Raw genomic sequence first — 16,972 nt, 5'->3', positions numbered from 1 at the left:
TGCTATCAGGCACCACTACTATGGAACCAACTTCCAATCTGGGTTAAGGAGGCTGACACCACCTCCACCTTTAAAACTAAACTTAAAACCTTTCTGTTTAGTAAAGCCTATAGTTAGTGTTTAGTAAACCTCTAGCTGGTGTTGGTAAATCTCTAGGTAGTGTAAACTCTAGTGTGTTAGAGTCAGTAGTCATAGTTGCAGCTATAGAACAAGACTATAATAGTTAGTCTCAAATATAGCTTGGTGGTAGATATGCTGCTATAGGCCTATGCTGCAGGGGGGACCGACATGATCCGCTGGGCGGTGCCTCTCACCCTTCTTCTCCTCTCCTCTTCCCTTCCTCTCTTCTCCATTACCATTTTTATTTATTATAAATGTCTCATAGCTATCGTTTTTGTCCATCGTTCCTATAGTTTCTTGTGCTGGCCCCCCTTTTTTCTCTTTTGTGCATGTTTGCAGGCCAGAGCCTCGGGAGCTGCGTTCTGGCCTTTGGTTTCTTTCTTCTTCAACAAGTTTTCCTTCATCAGCTGTTGTATTTATATTTATATTTATATGTATTTATTACCTAAAACTAAGACCCACTATGGTCACATGTTTAGCTCACAGCTGCATTTAACATGAGAAAAGCGCGGTAAATAATAATGTAAAGTAACTTCCTGCAGTAACCGCCTTTGTCCAGCAGATGGAGACATAGAGCTGGAAACCTGCAGGACTGCAGTTTGAGGGAGGAGTGACGTCACAGCGAGGAGAGAAGAGTGCAGTATTGATCTGCAGTGTCCAGTATTGATCTCAGGCCCGGGTCTACGAGGGTGCAAAAGCATGCATTGCACCCTCAGTTTATGTATTTGCTCAGTTGAAAAGACGAAAAGAAAACTGAGAAATGCGCGCGCGTCAGCCTGATTTATGGTTCCGCGTTAAATCGATGGCGTAGCCTACGGCGTAGGGAACGCAGCGACGCGCTCCGTACGTTCGCTTCACCGCGTATCCTACGCCGTAAGCTCTGCGTTGGTGCAACGCGGAACCATAAACCAGCCAGTGTCCGTCACTCATGCTTCCAGCAGTTTCCTGCACCAGCAAGACGCTGCTCTCTGCTGCTCCGTTAACACAAAGTAACGATGGATATTCGGAAGTGGTTCAAGCACAACGACGCAAGCGGCAAGCAAGTTTACAGGACTGTCTCAGAAAATTAGAATATTGTGATAAAGTCCTTTATTTTTCTGTAATGCAATTAAAATAAAAAAAGTCATACATTCTGGATTAATTACAAATCAACTGAAATATTGCAAGCCTTTTATTATTTTAATATTGCTGATTATGGCTTACAGTTTAAGATTAAGATTCCCAGAATATTCAAATTTTTTGAGATGGGATATTTGAGTTTTCTTAAACTGTAAGCCATGATCAGCAATATTAAAACAATAAAAGGCTTGCAATATTTCAGTTGATTTGTAATGAATCCAGAATGTATGACATTTTTGCATTACAGAAAATAAAGGACTTTATCACAATATTCTAATTTTCTGAGACAGTCTTGTATATTTATGGTTAAATTTATTTTTGTTGCTATGTTTTATTTTCTGTTGCTAGATTGTCTGATGGGTGAGGTAGTCCAGACTAAATGTAGCATTTTCTTTGTTCTGCAGCGATATTGCTGCAAAAGTGCACTTGAAATACACTTCAAATATTGTTGTTTTGCTATTATTATTCCGCTTGAAATTATGGGGAAAATGCATAATTTAGTGTTAAATAACGTGCCAGGCATGTGCACCCCCTCTGATCTGAAATGCACCCCTAGTCATCATTTTCTAGAACCGGCCCTGATTGATCTGTAGTTAACTAATCTTGATCTGCAGGACCCCAGTATAAATTTCAGCTCTGATGGGTGATATTAACTCTGATCACATGATCATGACGTTGGTTCTGGCCCACTGAGACGACCCGGACTTCCAGAACCGTGAAAACAAACACAGAAAACACCGTTTACGTAAGTTCAGACTCTTTATTTGACTTTTATGACCCAGATTTTACAGTTTTTCATGTCGGTGACGTTTACACGGAGACGGGAACATAAATACACTGGAAAACATTTCAAAAGCTTCCAAATCTGGAAGAACCTGATCCAGAACGCGTTAGAGATATGAGAGATATGTTCTGGGTTTATAATTTATTGCAATTTATTGCACAATCATCTTCTAGACCCGGAACCGGGAGGTTCGGGGAGGACAGATATGTACGTACGATAAACGTACGATAAACGTACGATAAACGTACGATAAACACGGATCAGGCACGACACAGAAATACGAAAACGCCGGTAATCTCAAACAAGATCGACATTCGCTCACTGACTACATTTACATGCAGTCAAAATTGGGGTTATTGCTAATATTCCGGTTACTGAAACATTGGGAATAATGTGTTTCCATGCGTGAGCTAGCAGGGTTATCCCTGTTTCCATGGTGATTAATCATTTATCTGGATCAAACCAATCAAATTCCGGTTATTCAAAGGGGTTATTGGTGTTTACATGGCCGTGCAAAACCGGGTTATTGCTAATATTCCGGTTTTAAAAGGTTATTGATGCTGGAAACACAGTCACCGATGTGGGCGTGTCCTCTGGCTCCGAATCTCCCGATCGATCGATCAGAGATTCCCCGTCGATCAACAGTCACTGGTGCAAGACTTTCAACCAAAAAATAGATGATATATATCCATAAAACTCTGTAAATATGTAAATATGTACATGAGGGAATCATAAACATCTGCAGGACCTTTAGAAGTTAAACAGTGAAAGTTCTTTTTAACGTGAAAACCTTCTGGTTTCACCGTAAAATTTATCTATTTACACACAGTAAAGTTTTAAGTTCATGAGGATAAAACAGGTCAAAGAAAGAGGTTGGATTAAAGCCACGCTATGTAGAAACTCCCCTCCTGGCCACAAGGGGGCGGAGAGTCTAACCACGCCCCCAATTGGGGGCGTGGCTTCCTTTGAGTGACAGCTACAGTTCCTGACGTGGTGCTGGTTGCTGGGGGCGGAGCTTCTACATTTAGTGTTCGATCCACGCAGGAGCTCGCTGGATTTCAACGCCATTAAATTACCCATGAGCATCTTTTCTGGTCCAAAAAGGGGCGGGGCTTCTCTTCTCTTTTCTTCAATCTGCTTGTTTTTCCTTCAGTGCAATTCAGCATTTACACAAAAAACAAAATGCATTGTAGCACCCTATAATGTAAAAATGTCCTGAAACTGTAATATAATTTGCACTTAATCGAAAATGTAATAAAATCTAATAATGTAATAAAATATCCTGACGGATATTGTAATAACATTTTTGCCAATAATATAATAATTACATTATTGGAAATTTATTACATGGTACTCAAAGTTTGCAATTTAACCCAATATTGATTCTGGTGTTTCAAATCCAGCGTATAAAACATTCTTAGATAATTAAAACACAAAATGTAGAACTCTGAACTGAAAATAAACATATATATTACATTATTTGTCAAGTATTACATTATCAGTTTTGGAAAAAAAATGTAATAAAAAATGTAATAAATTCCCAATAATGTAATAAGGTATTACATTATCGGTAAAAATGTTATTACAATATCCGTCAGGATATTTTATTACATTATTAAGTGAAGTTAATTAGTTAGTTATGTGCAAATTTTATTACATTTTCAGGAAATTGTTACATTATAAGGTGCTACATGCATCTTGAACATTAACGATAAAAATAAAAGACAGTTTGAGCGTAACAAAGGCATCCCAGCTAGCCGCCCGCTAGCCGCCGGACGTCCCTCTCCGACGCCAGGCACTTGTCCTTTGGGTCGGAACCGGCCGACGGTTCCTGGCGCTGCAGCGCCGCCGTTCTTGGCACACGTGGACGATTGTTCAGGCCGGTTCTGGCGTGTTACCGGTTCCCCCGGAGATCCTGGGCCCCCCGGAAATCCTGGGCCCCCACGGCGCCGCTCACATGAAGGCGTAGCCCTGCGGCGGCCCGTAGGAGAAGCCCGGGAACGCCCCGGCCGCCTCCCGGATGCTGCTGGTCGCCGCCGGGGCGTCGCTGAGCAGCGACGACGACACCGGCAGGTGCGTGAACTCGGGGTCGAAGTGTTGCAGGTCCGTCGGGCCGGACTGTCGGGGGAGAGAGAGATGGGAGAGAGGGGTGAGAAACGGACCTCCATCGCCATGGAAACCATCAACCACTAAGGGCTCCTGAGTCTCAGGCCTCGTCGCCACGGTAACACCTACCACTGAGGGGACGAACGGCGGCGGGATCTTCTTGGCCATCAGATCGTCCCAGTTGATTGGGGAGAAGAAGGAGTGATGCTGCAGCTCCAGCTGGGGAGAGAGAGGCTCGTTAGCGTTAGCTTGTTAGCGTTAGCTCGTTAGGGGCTACTGGAGCACTCATGAAGGGCTGAAACAATTCCTCGAATAATCCGAGTAATTCGATTACAAAAAATGATGGAGGAATTTTCTCTGCCTCAAGGAATCGTTTAATTTTGCAGCTCAAAGCTGGTGTTTACGTTATAGTACCTTGCTAACATAATGTTAGCCCTGTGGAGGCTAGGTTTCTGTGGCTAATGCATTTAATCTGTAAAAACACAGAGCTGTAGAGCGATGAGGGTGAAAACTTTGTGCCTCAAGCTCCACAATACGGTTTGACGTACATGCACGAAAATCGGTACACACCTGTATCATGTCGCAACTTAAAGAAAAGTCTCTTGGCGCCATGGCCCAAACCCAACAGGAAGTCGGCCATTTTGAATAAATCATGTAATTTTGGCGAAATTTATGCCATTTCTTCGGCAGTTAATACGGCCCGAACCGTAACGTGCACCCAGGTGTGTTATACATCAAAATGTGCGTCTCCATCGTGCAACAACGCGCATTACTTTTCTCAGTCAAAAGCGTTACCGTGGCAACGCTAGACGCCAAAAAGTGCGCCCCCCCTTCATCTGATTGGTCCATATTTGATAGTTCCTACTTTCTGCCATAACTTTTGAATGGTTTGATATAAAGACTTGTGGTGGCGTCATCGGACTCAGTTTTGAGTCCTTGACTTTTATTGGTGAAAATTGCACACGCGAGGGCCCGTTCATCGCTGCTTGCAGCTTTAATTATAATTGCTCTTTAACTAAACAAAAATATGTTTTATCCGATTACTCAATTGCTCGATGGAATTTTCAGTAGAATACTCGATTACTAGAATATTCAATAGCTGCAACCCTACACCCACGGGTGGGGGGGGTCGGTACTTACGAAGTCCTCCCGGGCCCCCAGCCTCCTGGTCCGGTCCTTCTCCAGTAAACCCTCCAGCAGCTCCCGGCCCGAGTTGGACACGTTGGGCTTCAGGACCGGAGCCTTGTGCAGGATGTTGTGGTACATCTCCGCCGTGTTGCGGCTGTAGAAGGGCGGCTGTGGGGGGAGAGAACCGGGTCAGAACAGGGTCAGGACCGGAGCAGAACCAGGGAAGGACCGGGTCGGACCCGGGTCTGGAGCGGCGGTACTCACCAGACCGTACAGCATCTCGTACAGAACCGAGCCCAGACACCACCAGTCCACGGTCCGGTCGTACGCCTGTTTCTGCAGAACCTCCGGGGCCAGATACTGCAGGGACGGGAGGAAACGGTCAAATACTGGTCCAAGACTGGGACAAGACCGGGACAAGACCGGGACAAGACCGGGACAAGACCGGTCCAACATCGGTCCAATACCGTAAAACATGTTTTTTATGAAAATAACGTGAACAGTTTCCGGGACCGGGTCGTCCCCCTGACCGGGTCTCCGGTACCGGTACCGGGTCGTACCTCAGGCGTCCCACAGAAGGTGCTGGTGGTTCCGTTGGGCTCCAGTCCTTCCTTGCAGAGGCCGAAGTCGGTGAGGACGATGTGGCCCTGAGAATCCAGGAGGATGTTCTCTGGTTTCAGGTCCCTGAAGGGGGAGACAGGAAGTAATGTATATGTGTATTTACATATGTATATAGAAGATTTAGAAGATATAGGTTGGTTTTTCCCCCCCAGTGGCCAGCAGGGGGCGCTGCAGGACCAGTGGTGGCCAGCAGGGGCACTGCTGGGTAAACAGTTACCTGTACACGATGTGCAGCGAGTGCAGGTAGCCCAGCGCGCTAGCGATCTCAGCGGCGTAGAACCGAGCCCTCGGCTCCAGGAACATCCTCTCCCTCTGGAGGTGGTAGAACAGCTGGGGGGAGACGGGGGGGACGTTAGCATCAGGAGAGGCGTTAGCATCAGGAGAGACGTTAGCAGCAGGAGAGACGTTAGCAGCAGGAGAGACGTTAGCATCAGGGGAGACGTTAGCAGCAGGAGAGACGTTAGCAGCAGGAGAGACGTTAGCATCAGGAGAGACGTTAGCATCAGGAGAGACGTTTTTGTATTTGTGTATTTGTACCTCTCCTCCGTTGACGTAGTCCAGGACGAAGTACAGCTTGTATTTATATATATATTATATATATATGTATTTGTGTATTTGTACCTCTCCTCCGTTGACGTAGTCCAGGACGAAGTACAGCTTGTCGGTTGTCTGGAAGGAGAAGTGAAGTCCCACCAGGAACGGGTGCTGGATGTTCTTCATCAGCACGCTGCGCTCCGCCATGATGTGCTTTTGCTGGGGGGGGAAATAGAGGGGAGGTTACCATGGTAACAACTCCTGTTACAGGAGCAGTAGTAACTCCTGTTACCATGGTAACAGGAGCTGTCACCATGGTAACAGCTCCTGTTACCATGGTGACAGCTCCTGTTACCATGGTAACAGGAGCTGTCACCATGGTAACAGCTCCTGTCACAGCACTAGCAGCTGCGCTCTGCTCCGCTCCCAAACAGGAAGACATTTCTCTTCCAATGAGCTAGCTAACCGTCGCTAGCTCATTGGTAAACTTTGCTAACACATCTCCCCACACAATAATGTGATAAATGCTGAATCATCTGGTTAAAATTTGATGGAAACCAAAGTGAAATCACTTAGCCTCCATTTTTGTTGGTTGCTAAGTATGTGCGTATCACTTAGCAACCAAACACCGCTGCATTGCATTATGGGAAGTTTCTGCTCAGCTAGTGTCCATCAATCCACACTAATACATTTCTCCAGTATGGATAGTACATACTATTGAGTATGGATAGTTGAAGGGAGAAAAATAAATTTTGTGTCCTGAAGATGCCCTAGATTCCCAAAACACAGCTTTAGTTTTTAGTCAGCCACGCACCTGCTGTTTATCATAGCAAATGCCTGTTTTTCTGTGAGAAAGAGTCTGGTTCGCACGGGATTTCGGTCCCGTGTGAGCCGAAACTTATTTTGAGAGCTTGCGGACGGGGGGCGAATAGGCCTCCCCCCCCCCCTCCGCAAGGTGCTGAGGTAAAGGTATAAAGACGCGGTAGCCGGAAGTTCGGATTTAGAGTCTGCCGTGGGTCAGTGCAGGACGCCCGGCGCGGTTTTTTTTCCTTGGCTTACTCTATCCGGACTGTCCCCGGCTCTCCAGTCCCTTTGTCGAGGTAAGATAGGCCTTAAAAAACCTTTGTAGTTGTCTGTGATGAATTTGCTCAGCCATTTGCGGGGGATAACCTGACACTTTATCTTAGCAAACTGGCAGTTTTGTGGATGTCTTTTATGTAAATGCTTGCTTTTTGCTAATAAATGTATTCATATCTTATAGCAAAGGCGAGGTGTGTGTGTGTGATTCATTTTGGTACAGCCGACCACTCCTAGAACCTAATTGAGATTTCTCCCAAAACAATAGTACATACTATTGAGTACGTACTAATGTTTCTGTAACTGTTTTTGCTACTGATTAGGGAGGAAGGATGGAGTTTAGGACACAGTTCTGGTCTCACCTCCTTCTTCTTCAGGATCACCTTCTTCTGCAGAACCTTCACCGCGTAGTACCTGGTGGTCTCTTTGTGGCGCGCTAGCAGCACCTGGGGGAGATACCTGGGTTAGTGAGGGGGCTAGCACGCTGCTTGAATACACCTGGGTGAACGGGGGGGCTAGCGCACAGCGCCGCGAGCCGCTAGCACTCACCTTGCCGAAGCTTCCCTTGCCGATGATCTTCAGGTAGTCGAAGTCGCAGGGTTTGATCCTGGAGGGGTAATAATAATAATAATATCACAGTCAGATGCTATGCTATGCATGCTATGCTAATAACACGATAACAATGCACCTTCCAACAACTATGTCTATCTCATTCTGCTGAACCTTTACCTTTTAAAAACTGTGTATAGTTTAATAAGAGCTGTCATTGTCTATTACCTATTTACCGATTTGGCCTGAATATAAGACGGTGTTTTCTGCATTGAAATCAGACTGAAAAAATTAGGGTCGTCTTCCATTCGGGGTCTAGACGTTATACCCATTTACACCACTAGATGGCGCCAGATATCTTTAAAGCGAATGCTGAACTTAACTCCCCAGGACAAAGTGAACCCGTCACGAAGAAGAAAAATAAAAAATTGTTTAAGAAAGAAAAGAGAAGAAAATAAGAGAAGAGATAACAGAAAATGTAGAAACGTAGTTTCTCCAATCTGGAGAAAAGTGGGTGGAAGATCAGCAGGTGAACCGGCAGCTGAGAAGAAGTTATGACGCAAACTTCAAGATAATGATTTCAAATAGTCAAAATAACATGCTTTTTCTCTCCAATATATTATTATAATCATTTGTTTCAGATGTACTGTCATTATTTTCTGTATAAAAATTGAATTTGGTTTCAAAAAGTCTTTCTTCAAACTTGAGTCTTGAAAAAGAGGGAGTCGTCTTATAATCGGGCCAATACGGTATCTATTTACTGAGTGAGCGAAAATAACCAAGTGAAATTCCATGTCTTGTCTGATCGACCTGGACAAATAAACCTGATTCTGATTCTGATTGCTTATTTCCTTCTCTCCTTCTTTCTGTCCTTCTTCCCCTCCCATTTCCACCTCCAGCTCTTCTAAACCTAATGTCTCTTCCACTGAACCGAACGGAGAGTAAAAGCGAACCAGGACCTATTGGGTTTCCTTCTTTCTTTCTTTCATTCTCTTCCTTCCTTCCTTCCTCCCTTCCTTCCTTCCTTCCTTCCTTCCTTCCTTCCTTCCTTCCTTCCTTCCTTCCTTCCTTCCTTCCTTCCTTCCTTCCTTCCTTCCTTCCTTATTTTTTCCCTTCTTTCTTTCCTTCCTTCCTCCCTTCCCATTCATACCATCCATCTCCCATTTCCACCTCCAGTTCTTTTAAACTAACTTCTCTCCACTGAACCGAACAGAGAGTAAAGTGAATCTGAACTTACTGAGTTTCCTCGGCCAGAGACGTCCTGGAGTTCAGGAACATCTGCAACAGAGAGGAGAGAGGAGTGAGACCCGGTTCTGGGGGGTCTGGACCTGGTTCTGGGTCTGGGTCTGCAGGTCTTACCGGGCCGTCCAGGACCGGGTCCTCCTCCTCGTTCTGGTTCTCATCGATCTTCAGGAAGTTGTTCACCTCGGTGCTGCAGAGAGAGAGAGAGACGGAGGAGAGTCAGTGTCTCGTGTACGGCCCGGTCCGGACCAGGAGACCCAGGTCTAGATCTAGATCGGATGTTTTTAATACGTTTCAGTCGAAGGTACAAAGTTATTATTATTGAGCTTTATTTCGAATTTGCAAATTAGAAAGAACAATACTAAAAAGTAAAAAAAAAAGAAGACAAGGCAGACCTCGCAGATCCACCAGCATATTCGAAAGGGAGTAGGATTGAAGTATATACTTATCAGGTCCTACCCCTAAATCTTATATTCATTTTTCCAAAATAGCAAGAGAATCAATGAGCTTACTTATAGAACACAAAAAAAAACCATAATACAAGTATATCAACATAAATATACATCCATTTACAAACATATCTACATATAGCTATATATCCATATATATTAACAGAGATATACCCATACATAAATACTGTATGTATAATATATCACTATATATCCATATACATACATATATATATATATATAACGTGTTTCCAAAAGTTGGAGAAATGAACATTTCTTAAAAAACTAATGGAATCACTTTCAACATTCAAAACATATTATTACTCAACGAAATACTCAAAGCTCGATTGTATAATTGTGTTAAACCCCCAGAACCATGGGTGGAATATCCTGACCGTCTCTGTCCTGCGTGGTTTTTTACAGAAGGCTCGAACATGAAACTACAGTAAATGAAACACGAGCCGCTGCAACAACAACAATGTGTTTGAGTGCGCATGCGCCATCTAGTGGTGAAACGGGGGAACTGCAGGGAAAGGTGGAAATAAAGCCTAACGGGCCGTAGTTTATCCATGTCTGTCTAACCTGTCTGTCTTACTTTACTTTATTCCTTATTTCCTTATTTCTTTCTTTCTTTCTTTCTTTCTTTTTCTTTCTTTCTTTCTTTCTCTTTCTTTCTTTCTTTCTTTCTTTCTTTCTCTTTCTTTCTTTCTTTCTTTCTCTTTCTTTCTTTCTTTCTTTCTTTCTTTCTTTCTTTCTTTCTTTCTTTCTTTCTTACTTTCTTTCTTTCTTTCTTTCTTTCTTTCTTTCTTTCTTTCTTACTTACTTCCCTTTTTTATTTCTTTCTCTCCTTCTTCCCTCCCTCTCAGACCTGGACTCTGAGCGTTGATTTGACCTCGTAATCGTCTGAGACTCAGACCTGCAGGTCAGGTTCAGGTGGAGGTTTAACCTGTCTGAGACACGGAGGAGGATGTGAAGGAGGTGAAGGTTCTCCTCTCCTCAGATCTCTCCCCTCTCCAATAATCCCGTTCATGGTTTCTTTTGGTATTTAAGATCCAGTTCCGGGACTTAAATGGGGATGTTTTGGCCCGGATGTCGTGAGCTCCACTTTCACAAAGAGTTACAGCCAGTAAAGCCGCTCTGGCAGGATCTGTTCCTGCTCTCTGGAGCTCCCTGGAACCTGAACACCAGGAATATTGACTCTGTTTCAGTTTTTACAGGCATTTCACCTATAGTAATTGTCTTTTATGTTCTGCTGCAAACCCTGCTGTTTTTTTTTTATATATTTTGATAGTTGTACAGCGACCTTGATTGCCATGAAAGGCTCCTAACAAATAAAATGTACTATTATTATTATTATCATGTAATAATTGCCTTAAACGTTTTATCCTCCAAATGAGGACAAAAAGGATTTGTGCTCGTTAGAGCGGCTATTCCTGCCGGATTAACCTCAACGTCCTGCAGGATTAACGTCCTGCAGAGCGGATTAGCGCCCATGAATGGACCGTCACAAATAACCCGTGCTCGTGCACGAGAAGACGCTCACGCACGAGGCGCGCCGCCGCTGCCGCCGCGGTAACGGTGGCGTCAGTTCATTTAAAGCTAAAGTATAGCAAGGTTACGGGTTACAGAACTGAACTAGAGTATCAACCAACACGCCCAAACACTCATCACAGGAGTCTATGTAGTTTATCTGAGTGGTAGAGAAAATGTCTAACTTTTTCAAATGCAGTCTTGCTCACATCCTGCTAACTATGAACACTGCACTTTAACATTGATCAATTCAGTCAACGCGCCTTTACACATCCGTTTTCTGCACCACGGACAGCAAGAGGCACAGTTAGAGATAGTGATGCACCGAAATGAAAATTTGTGGCCGAAACCGAAAATAATAATAAACACTTGGCCGAATACCGAACATGGTTCTTTAGCAGTTTTTCATTTATTTCAATTTTTTCACCATTGCATGAATCAAATACATTTGATTTAGGCTTTTAAAAGAAAAAAATCTTTTACAAAATTACAAGGTAGAAAATATTTATTGAACATAAAAAACTGAACATGTTTTAATTTCCAGCATTATGTTGTTTTGGTTCCACCTCCTGGTGAATGTTGGTCAAATTCTTATGTGGTTAGTTTTTGGTTGGCCAACGATTTATGTAGTGTGCAACGTTACGGGACAGAGCGGCCAGTCTATTTCCTTATTTTACAACGTTATTAATTGTTCGGTTTTTTCCCATTTATTCCACCGAACACCGAAAGTGTTTTTTCGCCATTTTCGGCCGAACAATTTCGGTTACCGAACAATCGGTGCATGACTAGTTAGAGAGCAGAAACAGCTTATCTGACAAACGTAATTTTAACTAATTCTGTTCACTTCATTCACTAGTCAGTGCAACAATATCACGAGGACATGGAGCGGCTAACGGCCTCGTTAATAGACGACTGCCTCTTTCCCTTCCTGCTCCTTCTCCCTCCGTTGCCGGGGCAACATTGGACCACTTGGATCACTTGCCTTCTTTTTTTGAAAAAGAATTGCAGTGTTTCCTGCTTCCTTTTCATTTTTGTAAGTTAGTAAAACTGCAGCGCGCTAAAAAAAATGAGATTGACCTAGCGACCACCGTCGTCAGGGATGTTGGGACATCACATTTCAAGATATGAGGGGGGGATAATACCGAGGTCAGGGGTCGGCAACGCAAAATGTTTTAGATCCATATTGGACCAAAAACACAAAAAACTAATATGTCTGGAGCCGCAAAAAATGAAAAGTCTTGTACCAGAATTAGAATGAAGACAAATGGCAAAAGGTCGAGAAAAAAGTCAAAATGCCGAAAAAAAAGTCGAAATGACGAGAAAAAAGTCAAAATGTCGAGATTAAAAAGGAAAGGAAAAAGAAAGAAAAAAGAGGAAAAAAAGGAAAAAAGAAGAAAAAAAGAAGAAAAAAAAGAGAAAAAAATGAAAGAAAGAGAAAAGAAGAGAAAAAAAAGAAGAAAAAAGGGAAAAAAAAGGTCAAACATTTCTGAAAAAGCTCCAGGAGCCACTAGGGCGGCGCTAAAGAGCCGCGGGTTGTTGATCCCTGCCCTGGTGAAATCCATCATGTTGTTCTGATTTGCATTTGTATTTATTTTATATGTATTAAAGGAGCTTGATCCTCCTTTTAAGAAATGAGACTCTCTAGCGCCACCCTTCACCACGACGGCCGTTGGGGGTACTGCAGCCAACAGTGAAGCCGGCACGGGAGAACGGGGAGAACGTGCATGCAGCGTCATGTGACGTCACATCCACAGGACAGCGCCGGAAATTCGGGACCGAATTGCAGCACATTTTGCAGCAACAGCCTGTTCAAGGCAAAGGAGAGATACACTAGAGGAATCATTCTTTTTGGTTTGGAACGCTTCATCTGACATTATTACTAGAAAAATTAAAATGTATACAGATTTTTTTCATAAATTCTGCCTCAATCCTGCCTCAAGCTCCTTTAACTAATAGAATAATCAATCCCAATAGACAGAGTAATAACTGTATTTCTCTACTCACTGCTGCAGAAATAACACCGGTTAGTTTGTAAATGTAAATCTCTACTCACTGCTGGCAGATGTGCGGGGACGACACCAGTTTCTGGATGAAGTCGTTCAGGCCCATTTTCCTCTCCTTGATGAAGGCTGGGGGGAGAAAACCGGGTTAGAACCAGGACCGGGTCAGAACCAAGAACCGGGTTAAAACCGGGATAAAACCGGGATAAAACCGGGATAAAACCGGGTTAAAACCGGGATAAAACCGGGATAAAACCGGGATAAAACCGGGATAAAACCGGGATAAAACCGGGTTAGAACCGGGATAAAACCGGGATAAAACCGGGTTAAAACCGGGTTAAAACCGGGTTAAAACCGGGATAAAACCGGGATAAAACCGGGTTAAAACCGGGTTAAAACCGGGATAAAACCGGGATAAAACCGGGATAAAACCGGGATAAAACCGGGTTAGAACCGGGATAAAACCGGGATAAAACCGGGTTAAAACCGGGTTAAAACCGGGTTAAAACCGGGTTAAAACCGGGATAAAACCGGGTTAAAACCGGGTTAAAACCGGGATAAAACCGGGATAAAACCGGGATAAAACCGGGATAAAACCGGGTTAGAACCGGGATAAAACCGGGATAAAACCGGGTTAAAACCGGGTTAAAACCGGGTTAAAACCGGGATAAAACCGGGTTAGAACCGGGTTAAAACCGGGATAAAACCGGGATAAAACCGGGATAAAACCGGGTTAAAACCGGGTTAAAACCGGGATAAAACCGGGTTAGAACCGGGTTAAAACCGGGATAAAACCGGGATAAAACCGGGATAAAACCGGGATAAAACCGGGTTAAAACGGTTTAAAACCGGGCCCGAGCCATGATAGAACTCTCTTCCAGAACAGATTACTAAAGAAAAAACTAAAGCCAGATCTGATTCTCCCTCCGGCCGTAGAAACAGGAATAACTCTGGTCCTGGAGAGGAAACATTATGTGTTTGTGATTTAAATGTTGTTGAGGTACCAGTACATTAGTTTTTCAACTTTTTTCTCAAAATTTCAACTTTTTTCTCAAAATTTCAACTTTTTTCTCAAAATTCTGACTTTTTCCTCAAAATTCTGACTTTTTTTTTCAAAATTTCGACTTTTTTCTCAAAATTTTGACTTTTTTCTCAAAATTCCAACTTTTTTCTTGATTTTTTCTCAAAATTCCAACTTTTTTCTTGATTTTTTCTCAAAATTCCGACTTTTTTCTCAAAATTTCGTTTTATTGTCCATTAAATGATGAAGCTGCAGCTTTTATTTCAGAAAATGCAGGATTGTAAACGTGAGTTGTTTTGGACGGAGGATGAAGTTGGAATGGTTTTCTCTATCGTTACCTTTATAAAGAGCCTGGAAACAGAGAAACTGATAAATGATCTGTAACTTGATCTGTAAAGTATTAGTGGAATTTATCATGTTTCTGTCATGTTTTCTGACATGTTTTCTGTCATGTTTATTTCATATTTAATTATCATTACTTGTTATTGAGTTTATTTTGCATTATTAATGTTAATGTTGTTTTATTGTTCAGCAGGAATATCAGTCTGGATCATGTAGTTTCTGTTGTAAATGTATATTTATGTTCGTTATGTGGAACCAGGAAGAATCAGCTACTTGGGATCCTAATAAACTCATAATAAACTCCTAATAAACTCATAATAAACTCCTAATAAACTCATAATAAACTCATAATAAAATCCTAATAAACTCATAATAAACTCATAATAAAATCCTAATAAACTCATAATAAACTCCTAATAAACTCATAATAAACTCATAATAAACTCATAATAAACTCCTAATAAACTCCTAATAAACTCCTAATAAACTCCTAATAAACTCCTAATAAACTCATAATAAACTCATAATAAACTCATAATAAACTCCTAATAAACTCATAATAAACTCATAATAAACTCCTAATAAACTCATAATAAACTCATAATAAACTCATAATAAACCCTTCTTTATGTCCTTCTTCCCTTCTTTCCTTTTTTCCCCTTTTCCTTCTTTCCTTATTTCTTTATGTCCTTATTTCCTTATTTCCTTTTTTCCCCTTTTCCTTCTTTCCTTATTTCTTTATGTCCTTCTTTCCTTATTTCTTTATGTCCTTATTTCCTTATTTCTTTATGTCCTTATTTCCTTATTTCCTTTTTTCCTTATTTCTTTATTTCCTTATTTCTTTATGTCCTTATTTCCTTTTTTCTTTATTTCTTTATTTCCTTATTTCTTTATGTCCTTATTTTCTTCTTTCCTTATTTCTTTATTTCCTTATTTCTTTATGTCCTTATTTCCTTATTTCCTTATTTCTTTATGTCCCTATTTCCTTTTTTCCTTATTTCTTTATGTCCTTATTTCCTTCTTTCCTTATTTCTTTACGTCCTTATTTCCTTTTTTCCTTATTTATTTATGTCCTTATTTTCTTTTTTCCTTATTATTTTCTTCCCTTCTTTATGTCCTTCTTCCCTTCTTCTCTTCTCTTCTTCCCTCCTTTCCTTCCTTCGGTAGCGGCGGTTATGTAACACCCTCCATTCACACGCGACGCATTCATTCATCCATTCATTCATCACAACATTCATCACTCATGCATCAATAACTTCCTGGATTAATGGACCAGGACTAATGCCAGTCCGGGTCCGGGTCTGATCTGGGACCAGGACCCGGACCTGGACCCGGGTCTGGTTTATTCTCACCGGTCAGAACCGTCACGATGCCTCTCATCCTGCAGTAAGTCAGGTCACATCATTCATCCATTCATCACTCATTCGTCAATAACCTCCTAGATTAATGGACCCGGACCAGGACCAGGACCCGGGACTTATCCTCACCGGTCAGAACCGTCACGATGCCTCTCATCCTGCAGTAAGTCAGGTCACATCATTCATCCATTCATCAATAACCTCCTAGATTAATGGACCCGGGTCCAGGTCCTGGTCCGGGACCAGGGTCTGGTTTCTCCTCACCGGTCAGAACCGTCACGATGCCTCTCATCCTGCAGTAAGTCAGGTCACATCCCGCCTCCGTCACGGCCATGGCTGAAGCGGAACCAGGTAAAGAGGAAAAGGTTGGTAGAGGCGGAACGGGTCCGAGGACGGGGTAGATATCCAGGCAAATGTCCAGATAAATGTCCAGGTAAATCTCCAGGTAAATGTCCAGGTAATTTTCCAGGTAATTTTCCAGGTAATTCTCCGGTTCTTCTGCCGCTTGCGTTTACCGCTTTGCCGCTCTGCCGCTCTGCCGCTCTGCGCACGCGTCTGCCGCTCCTCTACCGCTCTCACCGCTCTCTCTGCTGCGTCGCTCCGCAGCCGCGCCGCTTTTATACCGACCACGTGACCCCGCCCCCGCAGGGCCACGCCCCCTCCCCGTCATCCCCGTAACCACGGCAACCAGCTGGGGGCGTGACGTCACGGGATTCCGCTGCAGCAGCAGAGATGGAGAGATGGAGATGGAGAGATGGAGATGGAGATGATGACGCGGAGGGTCTGCCGCAGCAGCGGAGGAGGGTCTCTCTTTCTGTCTTTCCTTATTTATGTCCTTATTTCCTTATTTCATTCTTTCTTCCTTTGTTTCCTTCTTCCCTTCTTTCTTTCCTTATTTCAGTCTTCCCTTCTTTCTTTCCTTCCTACTTTTCCTTCCTTTCTTCCTTTCTTTCTTTCTTCCCTTATTTCGGGCGGTAGTAGAGGTGGTAGAG

At 42.9% G+C, this 16,972-nt stretch overlaps 1 protein-coding gene across 2 annotated transcripts; it reads right to left on the bottom strand.

Moving 5' to 3' along the window:
* Positions 1-3,714: 3,714 nt before the first annotated feature.
* LOC133461363 (serine/threonine-protein kinase Sgk1-like) lies at positions 3,715-16,504 on the bottom strand. Of its 2 annotated transcripts, none has more exons than XM_061742250.1 (13): positions 16,245-16,504; positions 13,313-13,388; positions 9,398-9,470; positions 9,276-9,316; positions 8,039-8,096; positions 7,852-7,935; positions 6,500-6,631; positions 6,096-6,208; positions 5,818-5,941; positions 5,522-5,617; positions 5,270-5,425; positions 4,259-4,348; positions 3,715-4,141 (listed from the first exon to the last, which is right to left on the bottom strand). In XM_061742250.1, the coding sequence occupies exons 1-13, from the start codon at positions 16,312-16,314 to the stop codon at positions 3,977-3,979; spliced, it is 1,278 nt and encodes a 425-aa protein (XP_061598234.1). In that variant the 5' UTR covers positions 16,315-16,504; the 3' UTR covers positions 3,715-3,976. The 2 variants fall into 2 exon arrangements, with proteins under 2 accessions (XP_061598234.1, XP_061598236.1); XM_061742252.1 differs by lacking the exon at positions 16,245-16,504 and adding an exon at positions 15,975-16,019.
* Between the last annotated feature and the right edge of the window lie 468 nt (positions 16,505-16,972).

Source organism: Cololabis saira, chromosome 15, assembly GCF_033807715.1.
Source record: "Cololabis saira isolate AMF1-May2022 chromosome 15, fColSai1.1, whole genome shotgun sequence".
NCBI lineage: Eukaryota > Metazoa > Chordata > Actinopteri > Beloniformes > Belonidae > Cololabis > Cololabis saira.
Note: the sequence above shows the minus strand (reverse complement) of the source record. Positions and strands in the feature narration are given on the sequence as shown.

What these genes read in the sequence shown, in the direction of transcription:
- LOC133461363 (XM_061742250.1), bottom strand. Translation starts at nt 16,314, where the DNA reads ATGGCCGTGACGGAGGCGGGATGTGACCTGACTTACTGCAGGATGAGA. An exon ending in GCAAGGGAAGCTTCGGCAAG is followed by an intron (nt 7,936 to 8,038) that starts GTGAGTGCTAGC and finishes TATCTCCCCCAG; the next exon opens with GTGCTGCTAGCGCGCCACAA. An exon ending in ACTACGTCAACGGAGGAGAG is followed by an intron (nt 6,209 to 6,499) that starts GTACAAATACAC and finishes GTCTCCCCCCAG; the next exon opens with CTGTTCTACCACCTCCAGAG.